We start from the raw sequence: 18,293 nt of genomic DNA on the forward strand, positions 1-18,293 counted from the left end.
GCTATTTTTTGCATTTGGAATTTGTTTTCTTAAAAAATTAATTAATTTGTATTTTAGTTCCATATTTTATGCATTTTTAATCCATTCCCAATTTAATTTGAATGTAGGATGGATAATAGCCGCAATGATATTTTCATCATTATAAACATTTGAAAATCTTTTATAAAGTTATTTAAATAGATAATTTATTTTTTATTTTAATTTCTACTTCTAAGATGTCTGGATCCATAATATCAAAAACTATTTTTTATCATAAATGAATATTAATATGACTTACAAGATTTTCCAAGAAATTTTCAATATAAAAAGAAAAAAAAACTTGGGTTTTTAGTATTTTAACTGTTTAAATGAAAAACCAATATAAAACTCGGCTCAACCTTATAAATAGATTTATTATTATTTAAAAAATAATTAATTTTTACATTAGATTTAAAAGAAGTATAGTGGCCCTCCTCCGCTCCAGCCCTAAAAGGAGATAGCTCCCACTCCTGATTTCTAAAAGGAAGGGCGCTCCAGGTGTTTTTGAAATATTGTAGCGGCTCTCCAGAAGTGCCGCTCCTGTGGCCAAGCTCCTTAACAACTCTTGCCGAATTTTGGTGTCAAGATTTTTTTAAATCTTATAAGTTAATGGGGAAATGACTAGTTGTCATGATTTATTGCTGTGTGGTGCTGATGCCCTTGACTGTATATATAATGGCCGTGCCTACCTTTTGAATCAACTGATTTGCATTTTATATAAACATGTGGCTGTAGGATATCCTAACCTAGACGTAAACTAATGGCCTCTCAATTGTTTGTCTGATAAGAGATTACCAAGGATTTGACTAGGGAGTTATTCTAACCATTCATGACCATGAAGTCTGTCAGCTGATTAAAAGAGTTAAAAGCTTTAATTTTGTAATGTATTTTTTATGTTAAATGAGTGTTAAAAGGTATATTAGCCTCCCATTTGTTAGTTGCGTCAACTAGTAAACGATCGGTGGACATGTGAAGTCTGAAATCATTGTAGTTTGTTAATCTGGTTGATAAAAATGACAATAAAGATAATTGATGCTGGGAAAAAGTTTGAACCAAACAATTTAAAGGTAACTGGGCGAATGACCTAATGGGTTTAATTTAATGTTTAAAATTTTTTCCATTTTGAATTTGTCCAGAATTTTTGATATAAATTCTTTGTTTTTAAAAATGATGATGAACGGAAAATATGCAAAAATTTTGGTATGTATAGGCATTTAAGTATTAAAAAATGAGCTTTGATGTGCTGGTAAATTGCATAGGATGTGTTGAAAATGTCATAAAGAATTCTTCAGCCTTAATGGTATTAGCTAACTGGGACCCTAATAGGTTTAAACTGTCAGGAGCGATGATATTGTAACTGGAGGCTTGTTGTTTAGAATGATAATTCAGTTTTATTTATATTTAATGTGAGGCCGCTAGCTTGGGAATTGGTTTCCAGATATCTACATTAGCCGAAGTCACAGATGGTTCCATTATCTAAATACCACTGATTATGGTCTAGGTTGAAATACTGTCTTATTTGGAAAATGGGATCATGGATTCCAAAGCAAAATAGAAGAGGTCCTAATGGATCCCTTTGTATGCCTTCTTGGGACAGAATAAGAAAAAATCCATATATCAAAGGTAGTGTTGCGTAATCGGCTAATTTTAGCCGACTAAAAACGGCTTAGCCGAGATTTTAGGTGGAAAAATCGGCTAAGCCTAATTAGGTATAGCCTAAAAATTGGCTAAAAAAATTAGTCAAAATTCTGCATCGATGCTTAGCATTAATTATTATTTATTTATTTTAGTAAAATAATTTATTTTATTTATATTTAATGTAAATATTTTATTATTATCAACAAATAAACATGATATGATTTAATATTTTTTATTTATATTATTATATTTTGAAATGAAAATAAATTTATTTATTTGATGTTTTTTTAATAAAAAAAAATAATATGCTGCTATATTGTAAAAATGTAATATTCTTTAAATATAATTTATTAGTGATTTTCACAATCTTCTTTGTAAATACATCTTTTATTGAGGAATTATATTGTAAATTTTATTAGATAAATAAACAATCTTTTAGGTGAAATCTTTTATCATTTTTTTAAAATTATCTATTTATTATTAAATGAGATGGATTTTATGAAACTTTTTTGATGTTATTTTATATGATCTTTTTAAGGATAATATTTTAATGTGACAATTGTCATAATCGTTCTTTTATAAGTTTTTTGAATTTTTTTGAAGAAAGTATGTTAAAATAAGTATTAATAACATGTGTAAATACAAATTTAGTGAAGATGTACCAATGAAAAGTGACAATTGTCATAATGGTTAATTTTAAAGTTTTTTTGAATTTTTTTGACGAAAATTTGTTAAAATAAGTATTAATAACATGTGTAAATATAAATTTAGTGAAGATGTACCATAGAAAAGTGACAATTGTCATAATCGTTATTTTTAAAGTTTTTCGAATTTTTTTGACGAAAATATGTTAAAATAAGTATTAATAACATGTGTAAATATAAATTTAGTGAAGATGTACCATAGAAAAGTGACAATTGTCATAATCGTTATTTTTAAAGTTTTTTGACTTAAATATGTTAAAATAAGTATTAATAACATGTGTAAATATAAATTTAGTGAAGATGTACCAATGAAAAGTAAAAATTGACATAATCGCTATTTTTAAAGCTTTTTGAATTTTTTTGATGAAAATATGTTAAAATAAGTATTAATAACATGTGTAAATATAAATTTAGTGAAGATAGTGACATTTGTCATAATCGTTAATTTTAAAGTTTTTTGATTTTTTTTGAAAAAAATATGTTAAAATAATTATTAATAACATGTGTAAATATAAATTTAGTGAAGATGTACCAATGAAAAGTGACATTTGTCATAATTATTATTTTTAAAGTTTTTTGAATTTTTTTGAAGAAAATATGTTAAAATAAATATTAAAAATGTTTAAATATTTAGTGAAGATGTACCATAGAAAAGTGACAATTGTCATAATCGTTATCTTTAAAGTTTTTTGAATTTTTTTGACGAAAATATGTTAAAATAAGTATTAATAACATGTGTAAATATAAATTTAGTGAAGATGTACCAATGAAAAGTGACAATTGTCATAATCGTTATTTTTAAAATTTTTTGAATTTTATTGACAAAGATATTTTAAAATAAGTATTGATAACATGTTTAAATAAAAATTTAGTAAAGATGTACTCTAGATAAGCCACAATTGTCATAATCGTTATTTTTAAAGTTTCTTGATTTTTTTTGACGAAAATAGTTAACTTGCATCGATATTGATTTTAAAATAGAAAAAAAAGTTTACCCAAATTTTAAACAAGATTGTCTGATGAAAATTGGTAAAAAAAATAATAATTTCTAACTTAGGATTAGATATTATGATATAAATTTTGCATATTAATTTCTGACCCGATGAACAAATGTAATAAAATGCCAATTTGCTCTTGTTTTTGGGGAAGAATCTATTATTACCATATGTTTTTCTATGGCATATACTCAGGCAATTTTAATTTTACAATCTATATTTTTACCCATTTACATCAAAGAAATTTTAAAAATAACGATTATGACAATTGTCACTTTTCTATAGTACATCTTCACTAAATTTTTATTTAAACATGTTATTATTTCGTCAACAAAAATCAAAAAATTTAAAAAATAATGATTATGACAATTGTCGCTTATCTAGAGTACATCTTCACTAAATTTATATTTACACATGTTATTAATACTTATTTTAACATATTTTCGTCAAAAAACTTTAAAAATAACGATTATGACAATTGTCACTTTTCATTGTCTTCACTAAATTTATATTTACACATGTTATTAATACTTATTTTAACATATTTTCGTCAAAAAATTTAAAAAACTTTAAAAATAACCATTATGACAATGTCAATTTTCTATGGTACATCTTCACTAAATTTTATTTAAACATGTTATCAATACTTATTTTAACATATTTTCTTCAAAAAAATTCAAAAACTTATAAAATAACGATTATGACAATTGTCACTTTTCTATGGTACATCTTCACTAAATTTATATTTACACATGTTATTAATACTTATTTTAACAAATTTTCTTCAAAAAAATTCCAAAAACTTATAAAATAACGATTATGATAATTGTCACTTTTCTATGGTACATCTTCACTAAATTTTTATTTAAACATGTTTTTACTACTTATTTTAACATATTTTTTTCAAAAAACTTTAAAAATAACGATTATGACAAATGTCACTTTTCATTGGTACATCTTCACTAAATTTATATTTACACATGTTATTAATACTTATTTTAACCTATTTTCTTCAAAAAAATTCAAAAAACTTATAAAATAACGATTATGACAAATGTCACTTTTCATTGGTACATCTTCACTAAATTTATATTTACACATGTTATTAATACTTATTTTAACCTATTTTCTTCAAAAAAAATCAAAAAACGTATAAAATAACGATTATGACAATTGTCACTTTTCTATGGTACATCTTCACTAAATTTTTATTTAAACATGTTTTTAATATTTATTTTAACATATTTTCTTCAAAAAAATTCAAAAAACTTTAAAAATAACGATTATGACAATTGTCAATTTTCTATGGTATATCTTCACTAAATTTTTATTTAAACATGTTATTAATACTTATTTTAACATATTGTCGTCAAAAAAAATCAAAAAACTTTAAAAATAGCGATTATGACAATTGTCACTTTTCTTTGGTACATCTTCACTAAATTTATATTTACACATGTTATTAATACTTATTTTAACCTATTTTCTTCAAAAAAATTCAAAAAACTTATAAAATAGCGATTATGACAATTGTCACATTAAAATATTATCCTTAAAAAGATCATATAAAATCATCAAAAAAGTTTCATAAAATCCACCTCATTTAATAAAAAATAGATAATTTTAAAAAAATGATAAAAAAATTATAAAAAGATTTCACCTAAAAGATTGTTTATTTATCTAATAAAATTTACAATATAATTCCTCAATAAAAGATGTATTTATAAAGAAGATTGTGAAAATCACTAATAAATTATATTAAAAAGAATATTACAATTTTACAATATAGCAGCATATTATTTTTTTTATTAAAATAACATCAAATAAATAAATTTATTTTCATTTCAAAATATAATAATATAAATAAAAAATATTAAATCATATCATGTTTATTTGTTGATAATAATAAAATATTTACATTAAATATAAATATAATTAATTATTTTACTAAAATAAATAAATAATAATTAATACTAAGCATCGATGCAGAATTTTGACTAATTTAATTTTAGCAGATTTATATAGGCTTAGCCGATTTTTAGACTTAACCTAATTAGGCTTAGCCGATTTTTAGTTTTAGCCGATTTTTAGGCTTAGCCTTATTAGGCTTAGGCGTAGTTTTTAGCCGATTACGCAACACTAATCAAAGGCATTTGAAAGTCATAAGAGGATTTAATAAATCAAGAGTAGCAGGGAAAAGTTTCATAGAAGAATTTTTAAAAATGGATGCGATATTGCCTATTAAAATTATTAAGAGACGACATATCGGCCCAATCCGATAAAAATTTCGGTGAATCCCTAATAAATATATTAGTTTTGTTTTTATAAAAAATAATTATTTCATATATTTTTTTAAAAAATTTACCATATACTGTATTTAACAATATGTTTTTAATATGGTTACATGAAAATAAATTAGTAGGAAAGAGACAACCATGTTATATCATTCATCTGGAAATATGGGAGGTGGAGGGAACTCGAGTAGTTTTATAATGTCTAATCTTGCAGCTTTGAATAATTCGCTTGGGGCGGCAACTCATAGAGCTCATTTGGACACTTTGCAACAACGAATGTTAATGGCTAATGGTTATACCTTTATTTTTATTAGTTTTGTTAATTTAATGTTACCAAGAGTTGAGATATATTTTAAATAATTTTTTATGACCTTTACTAGCTCCTGAGTTGATTAATGATTATCTACCTTTTTTTTCAATAGAATCAATGTTAGACTTTTCCCATTTGAATCAGTACTTTATTTTGGCACCTAAAAATAACGTTACTAAATAATTTTTCTTTGCTGCCATCCTTATTATTTTCATGAGCTATTAGTTGTATTAAATTTTTCATTTTTTTATAAATGGCTTATAAATAGTGCGTAAATGCATCTATTTATCTATTCAATAATATATCATGTCATTACCATCTCTTTAATTGAATTGAAACATTTTTATATTTTAACCTCCAGCTTCGCCTGACTCCCCTCACCCTTCGACTTCAACTACTGCTCCCCTCTCCGCTGATTTACTCTTGCTTCCCATATACGAATGCAAACCCTGTCGGCGATCTTTTGCCTCTAGGGTCAATTTGAAGAGACACGAGGAGCGTATTCACGGTGATCCAAAACCGGTTCATTTGTGCGAGTTTTGTGGGAAGGTAATTTTCTAGAAATAAAAGGGTCGAAGAATAATGAAAATAACGAAATATTCGCCAAATCTTTGAAAAAGTTAAGATGGATATGTAATAGGAATATTCTAACTTTTAATTTTAGGTAATTTAGGCAGGTACCCTTGTAAAGGTACCTAGGTAGAAATCTAAAGTCCTTCGTTCAATTGAAATTTAATATTAAGGTGAAGAAAGAGATATAGAAATTTTTTTTATAAATTTAATTAGTGGCAAGGTTATAGATTTCCATAAAGAATTTTGTGACAACTTTAAAATATGTTACAAAGTTCTATAGTAGTCATTTATTAAAAAAACTAATACGATTATTCGATACGTTAAAACAAATTTAATAATTTGCTATTCGTACCGTTACTAATCAAGCAAATATTATTTCTTAATTGCCCATATTAACTTAGGTATTTGGATATGCTAGAACACTTAAGGATCATATTGGAATAGCCCACCCCACCTCATCGCCTATGGATGAAAACCTGGAACGACCTGATTATTAGTCAATATGTCCTCTACTTTTAATTTAAAATATTGAATATATTAAATATATATATACAACTTGAGAGTAAATTTATTATTTTTATTTCAAATATAAATAAAATAATATTATTAATTTGCGAATATTTATTTCTTATATATAAGTTAGATGAGTCAACTCACAACTTTTTCTCTTATATTACATTCGGCGATGTCCATCCTTTCATGATTTCTTTTAGTAAAAACACGTGGTATCCATAAATCATTGAATTTCTCTTTTAAAATCATTATACATTCTTAAGGTAATTAATTATTCATTTTCTCCTAAGGCCCTTGTATAATGGAAAAATAATAATAAATCCGCATTTTCTGGATTTATACACGTTCTTTGTTCTAAAAATCTTCCATCAATGCTAAAATTTCGTTCAGAAGAAGCACTATTTGCTGGAATTGCCAATATCTTTCTAGCTAATCTTGATAACATTGTTAAAAAATTTCTTTTCGTTTCCACCAACGTAGGATATCCTTTTGAAGTATAAAAGTATAATATCTTCTTCAAGTGAGATCTTTAGATAAAAATGAAACCATTAATAAATAAATGAAAAAGTAATTTAAAAAATTAATTTAATTTCTATAAATTGTGAACTAAACAAAGGTAACCTATAATCTTACTAAATTATACAAATCAAACTTAATGATTGTTATGTTACTAGATACGATGTTCACTAGGGTTGTTAAAAAGCCTGATTTTTAAAAACGGCCCGATTAAGATTTTGGCCAAAATTATATATATAAGCCTCAAGATAGAGGTTTGAGCCTTTGCCATCCTGAACAAAATCTCTAGGCTTACATAATATTATTTTTGCTAAAATCTTAATCGGGCCATTTTAAAAAATAGACCCTAATTCGGTTTTTAACAACATTAGTGCTCACCTCTATAACCTCACCTTTTGTGTTTTAATTTTGGCATGGATGCTTTTATTTCAAACATTGCATTTTATAAGTAAAAATGAATTTTTTTAAATTTAATGCTATGCTAATTTTTTAAGTTCGAAAGGATATTCGATTTTTTTATCATCAAAGATTTTTTGCTCAAAATTTTGGGCGTTCAAATGCGCATTTAAAGATTTTTGTTATATTAAAAATACATTTAACAAAAAAATAGAAGTTATCTTTAATTTAAAAAATTATTCATTAAAAATAAAAGTAATTACAAAATCATTTTTAACTTTTTAAAAAAATAAAAGAAAATAAATCGTTTAAGTTAATAGATACTTAGATGAAAATAAAACAGATTTTAACGCTTGAAAAATAAAAGAAATAACAAAATATCTTAAGGATATATAAAATTTAAAGACAAACGTTTTAACATTCATTATCTACTCTGACGTGAAGGTCGCGAGTTCGAGACTAGTCCTAGTCATAATAAAAATGTCAGCACTTTTAGATATTGGATAATTTCATTTATTAAATTTTTTCAATTTATTATAAGCAAATATGTAAAATGAATCTAATTGCGGCGAATCATTTAATGATTAAAAACACTATATTAAAATAATAAGTTACATTTTTGATCTATTATAATATTTATTTCAAATTGTTACTATAAAAAATAAATAATTAAACTACGTTTTTAATGAATAAGAACATCGCATTTCTTTATATATGTATATTAAATAAAATTGAAGTTATTTTTAAGTTTCTAATTATAAAAGTAATCAAAAATAATTTTTAACGTGGTAATCGTGCTTCGTGATTATAAGCGCATCGCCCATTTTGCTAAAAAAAATATCCAAGCTACGCTTGTACTCTCAAAGAAATTGGGGGTAACCTAAGAAAGGATTTGTTAAATATAAAAATAAAAGAAGTTGAAAGAAAATATTTTTTTTTTATACAAATGTATATTTTTTTAACTCAAATACTTTTGCCTTAAAATTGTTTCTTACTTTAAAATAATTTAGTTTTTGTAAAAATATTTTTTTTAAGGTTATACAAATGTATATTTTTTTTACTCAAATTCATTTGCCTTAAAATTGTTTCTTACTTAAAATAATTTAGTTTTTGTAAAAATGTTTCTTTTACTTTAAAATAATATAATTTTAAATGCTAAATTTTTATTTTTAGTTAAAAAATTAAATAGATTTGTACCGAGATGTCAATTATATTTATTTTTTGTATTTGATTTTCATTAGATGTACCATATATAAATTGATAATAGTCGACGATTTTGTAATTGAAAGAGATTGAATGATTTGAAAATAAATTTTTAAAATATAAAGACAAAAAAATAAAATTGAACTTTGAAATTTAAATTAATATTTTACTTAAAGATCTATAAGAATTTTTACATGCCTTCCATAATTTAATAGGATCACATTCGCAAATTTTGGGCAGGACGCAATTACATGCGGGGGCATAGGGCAGAGCCCCTTGCCTAAACGCCTTCTGGAGAATAAGAAGGTAGAAGCAGGCCCGTTCCAGATAAAATAAAGTTTTGATTTATGGAGGGGGTAGTGGCTATTTTAATTAAGTTAACTTAGTAATATAATATATATTAAAAGTGTAAGTAAATAAGATAGCTCCGAGAAGTTGGCAGAACTACTTGAGGTGCAATTGACAAAAATTATGCCATTATTTAGAGTCTTAATTGCACTTCTATCCGGACATCGGCAGAATGAACCGTTGGTGAGTTATGAGCAAAATAAGGAAAGTGTGAAATTTTGATGCTGGCAGAACGACTTGAGGTGCAATTAACAAAAGTTACGCCATTATTTAGAGTCTTAATTGCACCTAGTTGCACTTCTATCCGGACATCAGCAGAAAGAACCGTTCGTGAGTTATGAGCAAAATAAGAAAGTGTTGGCATTTTGCCAAACCGAAAATAAAAGAGATCCTTTTTTGAAACTTAACAATAATGTAGTATATGATTTACTCTTTAATATTCTCAAACCCGGATATCCGTATGTATAGCCGTAACCGAGCTATACCTATTTAAAAAACGTGAAGTTGGCAGAACGACTTGAGGTGCAATTAAAAAAAATTATGCCATTATTTAGAGCCTTAATTGCACTTCTATCCGGACATCAGCAGAATAAACCGTTCGTGAGTTATGAGCAAAATAAGAAAGTGTTGGCACTTTGCCAAAACCGAAAATAAATTAGATTACCTTTTGAAACTTGGCAATTAATTAGTTTACAATTTGTGCTTTAATATAATAAAAACGGGATATCCGTATCATTAACCGCAAGCGAATAATATTTATTTATCTGAGGAAAATGAAGTAGGCGGAATTATTTATAAAAAGTGAGGTGCAATTAGAGATACTTATGCCAATGTGTAGCCCTTTAATAGAACATTAAGAATCTATAAACGGCTTAGCAGAATTTACGGCTAGTGAGTTATGAGCAAAATAAGAAAGTGTTGGCACTTTGCCAAAACCGAAAATAATTAAGAATAACTTTCGAAACTTGGCAATTATTTAGTATTCAATTTGTGCTTTAATATTCTAAAAACGGGATATTTATTTATTTGAGAAGCGGAAATGAGCGGAACTCTTAGTAAATGTGAGGTGCCATTAGCGATACTTATGCCAGTGTGTAGCCCTATAATTAAACATTAAGAATCTTTAAACGGCATATCAGCAGAATAAACGTCTAGTGAGTTATAAGCAAAATAAGAAAGTGTTGGCACTTTGCCAAAACCGAAAAAAATTAAGAATAACTTTCGAAACTTGGCAATTATTTAGTATTCAATTTGTGCTTTAATATTCTCAAAACGGGATATCCGTATCACTAATAGTAACCGAGTTATATTTATTTATTTGAGAAGCGGAAATGGCAGAACGACTTGAGGTGCAATTGACAAAAATTATGCCATTATTTAGAGTCTTAATTGCACTTCTGTCCGGACATCAGCAGAATGAACCGTTCGTGAGTTATGAGCAAAATAAGGAAAGTGTGAAATTTTGATGCTGGCAGAACGACTTGAGGTGCAATTAACAAAAGTTACGCCATTATTTAGAGTCTTAATTGCACCTAATTGCACTTCTATCCGGACATCAGCAGAAAGAACCGTTCGTGAGTTATGAGCAAAATAAGAAAGTGTTGGCATTTTGCCAAAACCGAAAATAAAAGAGATCCTTTTTTGAAACTTAACAATAATGTAGTATAAGATTTACTTTTTAATATTCTCAAACCCGGATATCCGTATGTATAACCGTAACCGAGCTATACCTATTTAAAAAACGTGAAGTTGGCAGAACGACTTGAGGTGCAATTAAAAAAAATTATGCCATTATTTAGAGCCTTAATTGCACCTAATTGCACTTCTATCCGGACATCAGCAGAATGAACCGTTCGTGAGTTATGAGCAAAATAAGAAAGTGTTGGCACTTTGCCAAAACCGAAAATAAATTAGATTACCTTTTGAAACTTGGCAATTAATTAGTTTACAATTTGTGCTTTAATATTCTAAAAACGGGATATCCGTATCATTAACCGCAAGCGAATAATATTTATTTATCTGAGGAAAATGAAGTTGGCGGAATTATTTATAAAAAGTGAGGTGCAATTAGAGATACTTATGCCAGTGTGTAGCCCTTTAATAGAACATTAAGAATCTATAAACGGCTTATCAGCAGAATTAACGGCTAGTGAGTTATGAGCAAAATAAGAAAGTGTTGGCACTTTGCCAAAACCGAAAATATTAAGAATAACTTTCGAAACTTGGCAATTATTTAGTATTCAATTTGTGCTTTAATATTCTCAAAACGGGATATCCGTATCACTAATAGTAACCGAGTTATATTTATTTAATTGAGAAGCGGAAATAAGCGGAATTCTTTGTAAATGTGAGGTGCAATTAGCGATTCTTATGCCAGTGTGTAGCCCTTTAATTGAACATTAAGAATCTTTAAACGGCATATCAGCAGAATTAACGGCTAGTGAGTTATGAGCAAAATAAGAAAGTGTTGGCACTTTGCCAAAACCGAAAATAAATTAGATTACCTTTTGAAACTTGGCAATTAATTAGTTTACAATTTGTGCTTTAATATTCTAAAAACGGGATATCCGTATCATTAACCGCAAGCGAATAATATTTATTTATCTGAGGAAAATGAAGTTGGCGGAATTAATTATAAAAAGTGAGGTGCAATTAGAGATACTTATTCCAGTGTGTAGCCCTTTAATAGAACATTAAGAATCTATAAACGGCTTATCAGCAGAATTAACGGCTAGTGAGTTATGAGCAAAATAAGAAAGTGTTGGCACTTTGCCAAAACCGAAAATATTAAGAATAACTTTCGAAACTTGGCAATTATTTAGTATTCAATTTGTGCTTTAATACTCTCAAAACGGGATATCCGTATCATTAACCGTAACCGAGTTATATTTATTTATTTGAGAAGCGGAAATAAGCGGAATTCTTTGTAAATGTGAGGTGCAATTAGCGATACTTATGCCAGTGTGTAGCCATTCAATTGAACATTAAGAATCTTTAAACGGCATATCAGCAGAATTAACGGCTAGTGAGTTATGAGCAAATAAGGAAAGTGTTGGCACTTTGCCAAAACCGAAAATAAATTAGATTACCTTTTGAAACTTGGCAATTAATTAGTTTACAATTTGTGCTTTAATATTCTAAAAACGGGATATCCGTATTATTAACCGCAAGCGAATAATATTTATTTATCTGAGGAAAATGAAGTAGGCGGAATTATTTATAAAAAGTGAGGTGCAATTAGAGATACTTATGCCAATGTGTGGCCCTTTAATAGAACATTAAGAATCTATAAACGGCTTATCAGCAGAATTAACGGCTAGTGAGTTATGAGCAAAATAGGAAAGTTTTATAACTTTACCAAAACCGAAATAATTAAGAATAACTTTCGAAACTTGGCAATTATTTAGTATTCAATTTGTGCTTTAATATTCTTAAAACGGGATATCCGTATCACTAATAGTAACCGAGTTATATTTATTTATTTGAGAAGCGGAAATAAGCGGAATTCTTTGTAAATGTGAGGTGCAATTAGCGATTCTTATGCCAGTGTGTAGCTTTTTAATTGAACATTAAGAATCTTTAAACGGCATATCAGCAGAAATAACGGCTAGTGAGTTATGAGCAAAATAAGAAAGTGTTGGCACTTTGCCAAAACCGAAAATAATTAAGAATAACTTTCGAAACTTGGCAACTATTTAGTATTCAATTTGTGCTTTAATACTCTCAAAACGGGATATCCGTATCATTAACCGTAACCGAGTTATATTTATTTATTTGAGAAGCGGAAATGAGCGGAACTCTTAGTAAATGTGAGGTGCAATTAGCGATTCTTATGCCAGTGTGTAGCCCTTTAATAGAACATTAAGAATCTATAAACGGCTTATCAGCAGAATTAACGGCTAGTGAGTTATGAACAAAATAAGAAAGTGTTGGCACTTTGCCAAAACCGAAAAAAATTAAGAATAAATTTCGAAACTTGGCAACTATTTAGTATTCAATTTGTGCTTTAATATTCTCAAAACGGGATATCCGTATCACTAATAGTAACCGAGTTATATTTATTTATTTGAGAAGCGGAAATGAGCGGAACTCTTAATAAATGTGAGGTGCAATTAGCGATTCTTATGCCAGTGTGTAGCCCTTTAATAGAACATTAAGAATCTATAAACGGCTTATCAGCAGAATTAACGGCTAGTGAGTTATGAACAAAATAAGAAAGTGTTGGCACTTTGCCAAAACCGAAAAAAATTAAGAATAAATTTCGAAACTTGGCAACTATTTAGTATTCAAATTGTGATTTAATATTCTCAAAACGGGATATCCGTATCACTAATAGTACCCGAGTTATATTTATTTATTTGAGAAGCGGAAATGAGCGGAACTCTTAGTAAATGTGAGGTGCAATTAGCGATTCTTATGCCAGTGTGTAGCCCTTTAATTGAACATTAAGAATCTTTAAACGGCATATCAGCAGAATAAACGGCTAGTGAGTTATGAGCAAATAATAAAGTGTTGGCACTTTGTCAAAACCGAAAAAAATTAAGAATAACTTTCGAAACTTGGCAATTATTTAGTATTCAATTTGTGCTTTAATTTTCTCAAAACGGGATATCCGTATATCTAATAGTAACCGAGTTAAACCTCAAATTTTGAAATGAATAGTTAAAATTTCTATTATTCATCTGTCCTCCGTTAGAAATAATGTTTAGCAGCCAAAATTAAAATATTAATAGCTAAATAAAAAATGGCGTCACCACTAAGACAAAATCAAGAATAACGACATACATCTTTTGCCATTATTTTGTGATTAATTATTAAATTTTTGACAATCTAGGCAACGACACATATATTTTATTATTTATCTCTGATACCAGTAATATAAAATTTAAATGGGTACATTGGCCTTTATGACTTTTGTACTAGTCGCTTTATTATTTAAATCGCCAAAAATTTCATAGGTAAGATATAATATATATTTACATAATGCGAACAATGTAGATTATATTAATTACAATAATAAAGAATAATTTGTTATAATTGCGGTATATATATTTATTTAGTCAGACATGATGTCGTTTTAATTACAATTTATGTAAATTTAAGCGTTTAAGTTACGCTATTACTAAATATCACCCAGGCTATCTAAGATTATATATTATTTATATGAATTTGTATGAGATATATAGCGTTTGAATTTCACTAAAGTGTTTTAGGTTTAAGCACATGATTGAATCCCTCGAGCTAGTTAGTTATTAGTGTTAGGCCATCTACATGATACCTAAATTAAATATTGAAAAATATTAATGATTATAAATATTTCAAGTTTTTATACCTTTTCCATATAGTATGAGCGAATAATGCAGTTACACTTAGCCACGTGAGGAATAGATTATGAGTTTCAATAGAAGCATCTTAAATACTTTAGATTAAAATATTTAAAAAATTAACCTTTCACTATATTTGGAAATAAAATCTAAGAACAGATATAGCAGTCGCGTCCTATTGCCGGAAGCACCAAAATTTTTGACATTGAGAAAAAGTTGAATATATATCTCCCTTGTATAACTGGGATCATTACATTTTCATACATTATTTACAATGTGTAGAGCTGAACATATAATCTAGGAACTATACAGAAATTTCCGTCCATACATATTGTTGAAGCGGATGACATCAATTTTAGCGTTACCAAAAATCAATATTCTACTATTTTCAGTTGGGAATATTTGAGATCTTGAGGTTTTTGTATAAATGGGGTTCAAATTATATCATGAATATGGGGCAGGAAGGCCTATATTTTTTTCAGGAGCCTATCAATGATGACCCCCTAATTGATATAAATGGGGGAATTGCTTTGGGATAATTTTCAATATAGAGTTTCTAAACATCTTATTTAAATACTTTTGGGATATATATTCATTCGCGTTTCAATTGGTTTTGAGAAATAGGTTTTTCTATAGACTATTTTGTTTTTAAGAGCTCAAAATAAATAACATTAGGGTTTGTTCATGTATACCTGATGAATTATAAGTGTGATCATATTTACATTTTGCGATTTCCTGAAACAGTAAAAATATCCAACCTTTCATAATGAAATCATTATTCAGAAAAGGAAAAAACATAGGTAATATATTATATTCGCTATATATATATTTATTATAAGCGCGGGGATGTAGCGTATTAATTAGTAATTGCTGTTGGGTCCTTTCGGTTTAAGTACACTTGGGTATTTCATAGGAAATCTGTGGAATTGATTCAAACTTCATCCAATCGCCAGGTTGTTGTTGTAGGTACGGGCAGGCCCGAGATCAGGGAAAAGATCATAACGTTATCTAATATCCCTGAGAAAGCTATCTATAAAGATTATAAATTATTTTAACTATATAATACTTGGTTCTCAGTTATTCAATTCGATGTACAGATATTGTGTAATATCCCTGGTTATTCAATTCGATTTACAGATATTGTGTAATATCCCTGAGAAAGCTATCTATAAAGATTATAAATTATTTTAACTATATAATACTTGGTTCTCAGTTATTCAATTCGATGTACAGATATTGTGTAATATCCCTTAGAAAGCTATCTATAAAGATTATAAATTATTTTAACTATATAATACTTGGTTCTCAGTTATTCAATTCGATGTACAGATATTGTGTAATATCCCTGGTTATTCAATTCGATTTAGGGATATTGTGTAATATCCCTGAGAAAGGTATCTATAAAGATTATAAATTATTTTAACTATATAATACTTGGTTCTCAGTTATTCAATTCGATGTACAGATATTGTGTAATATCCCTGGTTATTCAATTCGATTTACAGATATTGTGTAATATCCCTGAGAAAGCTATCTATAAAGATTATAAATTATTTTAACTATATAATACTTGGTTCTCAGTTATTCAATTCGATGTACAGATATTGTCTAATATCCCTGGTTATTCAATTCGATTTATAGAAAGCTATCTATAAAGATTATAAATTATTTTAACTATATAATACTTGGTTCTTAAATTCTCATTCCGTGTTTAAAATCATCTAGGAAGCTTACGTTTTCATTTTCAGTTTTGTTTTCCATTTATCATAATGTATTTTTTTGTATTTTCTTATTAATTTTTTTCTTTTTTTGTTTATTTCTATATTTTTTTTTTCCTTTTTTTCATATTTTTCTTTTTTTGATTTATCATTTATTTCTATCATTTTTTCTATTTTCATTTGTTTTTTTTATCATTTTTTTTCTTTTTGTGTTTTTTTCTTTTTTGTTTTATTTATTTTTTAATATGTTCTGAGGGCAAATGTGCTAGGTGTAAATGAGAGATCGGCTATAAAAAAATTTAATTGCTTCCAAAAAATTATTTAATTACATTTTAATGGAATAGGAAGTTAGATTTGGTATTGTTGCAGCTTGAAAATTTAAAATAAATTGATTTATTATGAATAATTTATTTACCCTCAGTTGTCAGCAAACAGGCCTTGACCCTATCTGAGGGCGAATCTGCAAGGTGTGATGATGTTTTGGCGATTTTAAATTTGGCGAATTAGTGGTTTTATTTTCGTATTTTTTATAATTTTTTTATCTTTTTTGTTTTATTTTTTTTTGTTTTATTTTTTTTGCTTTTTTATTTTTTTTTTTGCTTTTTTTTTGATTTTTTGCTTTTTTTTTGCTTTTTTTTTTGATTTTTTTTTTGCTTTATTTTTTGCTTTTTTGTAAACAGTGTTCAGTTCAGAGGTGTTAAGGATTAAAAAAATTTATATTATATATAGATAATTTATGTGTGAATTATTGTTTTAAAATGTTGAATAATTATCGTTATAATAGACCGCTTATTGAGATAAAAATGAACTAAGTGCTAAGTCAGATTTAGTTCGAAACTGATGTGTTAAACAAATCAAACCATGAAATATTGAATTCGAAACCAGTAATCTATATTCCTTAGAAGTCATATGAATACGCAGGCAAAACTATCATTAAATGGGATTACAATTATACCAATTATTATATCTAAAATATACACAAACTATATTTACCCATTATAATCAATTTTTCCTATGATAAATTATTTATATATTATTGGTTACAAAAACAGATGATAACTTTAAATAAATATTGCTCATACAAATAGATTTCATATACCTTAGTAAAAATAAATTGACCGTATTATTAAACATCTAGGAATATTTTCATATACATATATATAATAGATTTAAAATAAAAATCAGGGCATGTGCCATAGTGCAAGTATTATGAAAAGCCAGGATAATAACCATACTTCCAAAAAGCTGCATGAAAGGGTACATTTTGGAGGTAAATTACAAAAAATTGAACTGATGATCCCTTAACTTTATTGGAGATTGTCTCTAGACCTCCAGAAAATTTTATTGATCTAAAGTCATATAGTGTATATTTATAAAATATTATGACAACATACTCCTAGGATTTTTATTAGATAAAAATCTCGATGTATCAAATTAATAAATATATTACCCTATTTATATAAAAAGTAATATTTAATTAGAGAATTTTACGTTGCTAAACTTAAGAATGTTAATAGAATCTTTCCTTATTGAATAATGAATTTTGTTATATTAAGATTTGTCCTGACTGAATGCTAATAAATATTTTAAAAATGTAATCTCTGGAGACTTTAATATATTAAATGAACATGATGATGAAAGAATAATTGATTATAAGATATATCTAGCAATCTTCATTGCTGAATAGTAAGTATTAAAAATAAAGCTATATTTAAATGTTCATATGAAAAGAAGAAATATATT

General features: G+C 26.9%; 1 protein-coding gene across 3 annotated transcripts in view; it reads left to right on the top strand.

Annotated features, from left to right (window-relative positions):
- Nucleotides 1-7,114, top strand: part of LOC135931419 (uncharacterized) — a 31,486-nt gene extending 24,372 nt beyond the window's left edge. The window contains exons 12-14 of one of the 3 annotated variants that reach the window (XM_065468503.1): nt 5,775-5,941; nt 6,321-6,508; nt 6,934-7,114. In XM_065468503.1, coding sequence (XP_065324575.1) covers nt 5,775-5,941; nt 6,321-6,508; nt 6,934-7,029 — 451 coding nt within the window. In that variant the 3' untranslated portion in view covers nt 7,030-7,114. The remainder of the gene's footprint in view (nt 1-5,774; nt 5,942-6,320; nt 6,509-6,933) is intronic. The other 2 variants (XM_065468502.1, XM_065468501.1) reach the window with 2 other exon arrangements.
- The last annotated feature ends 11,179 nt before the right edge of the window (nt 7,115-18,293 follow it).

This window comes from Gordionus sp. m RMFG-2023, chromosome 1 (assembly GCF_954871325.1).
Source record: "Gordionus sp. m RMFG-2023 chromosome 1, tfGorSpeb1-WG-v2, whole genome shotgun sequence".
Classification (NCBI taxonomy): Eukaryota; Metazoa; Nematomorpha; class Gordioida; order Chordodea; family Parachordodidae; genus Gordionus; species Gordionus sp. m RMFG-2023.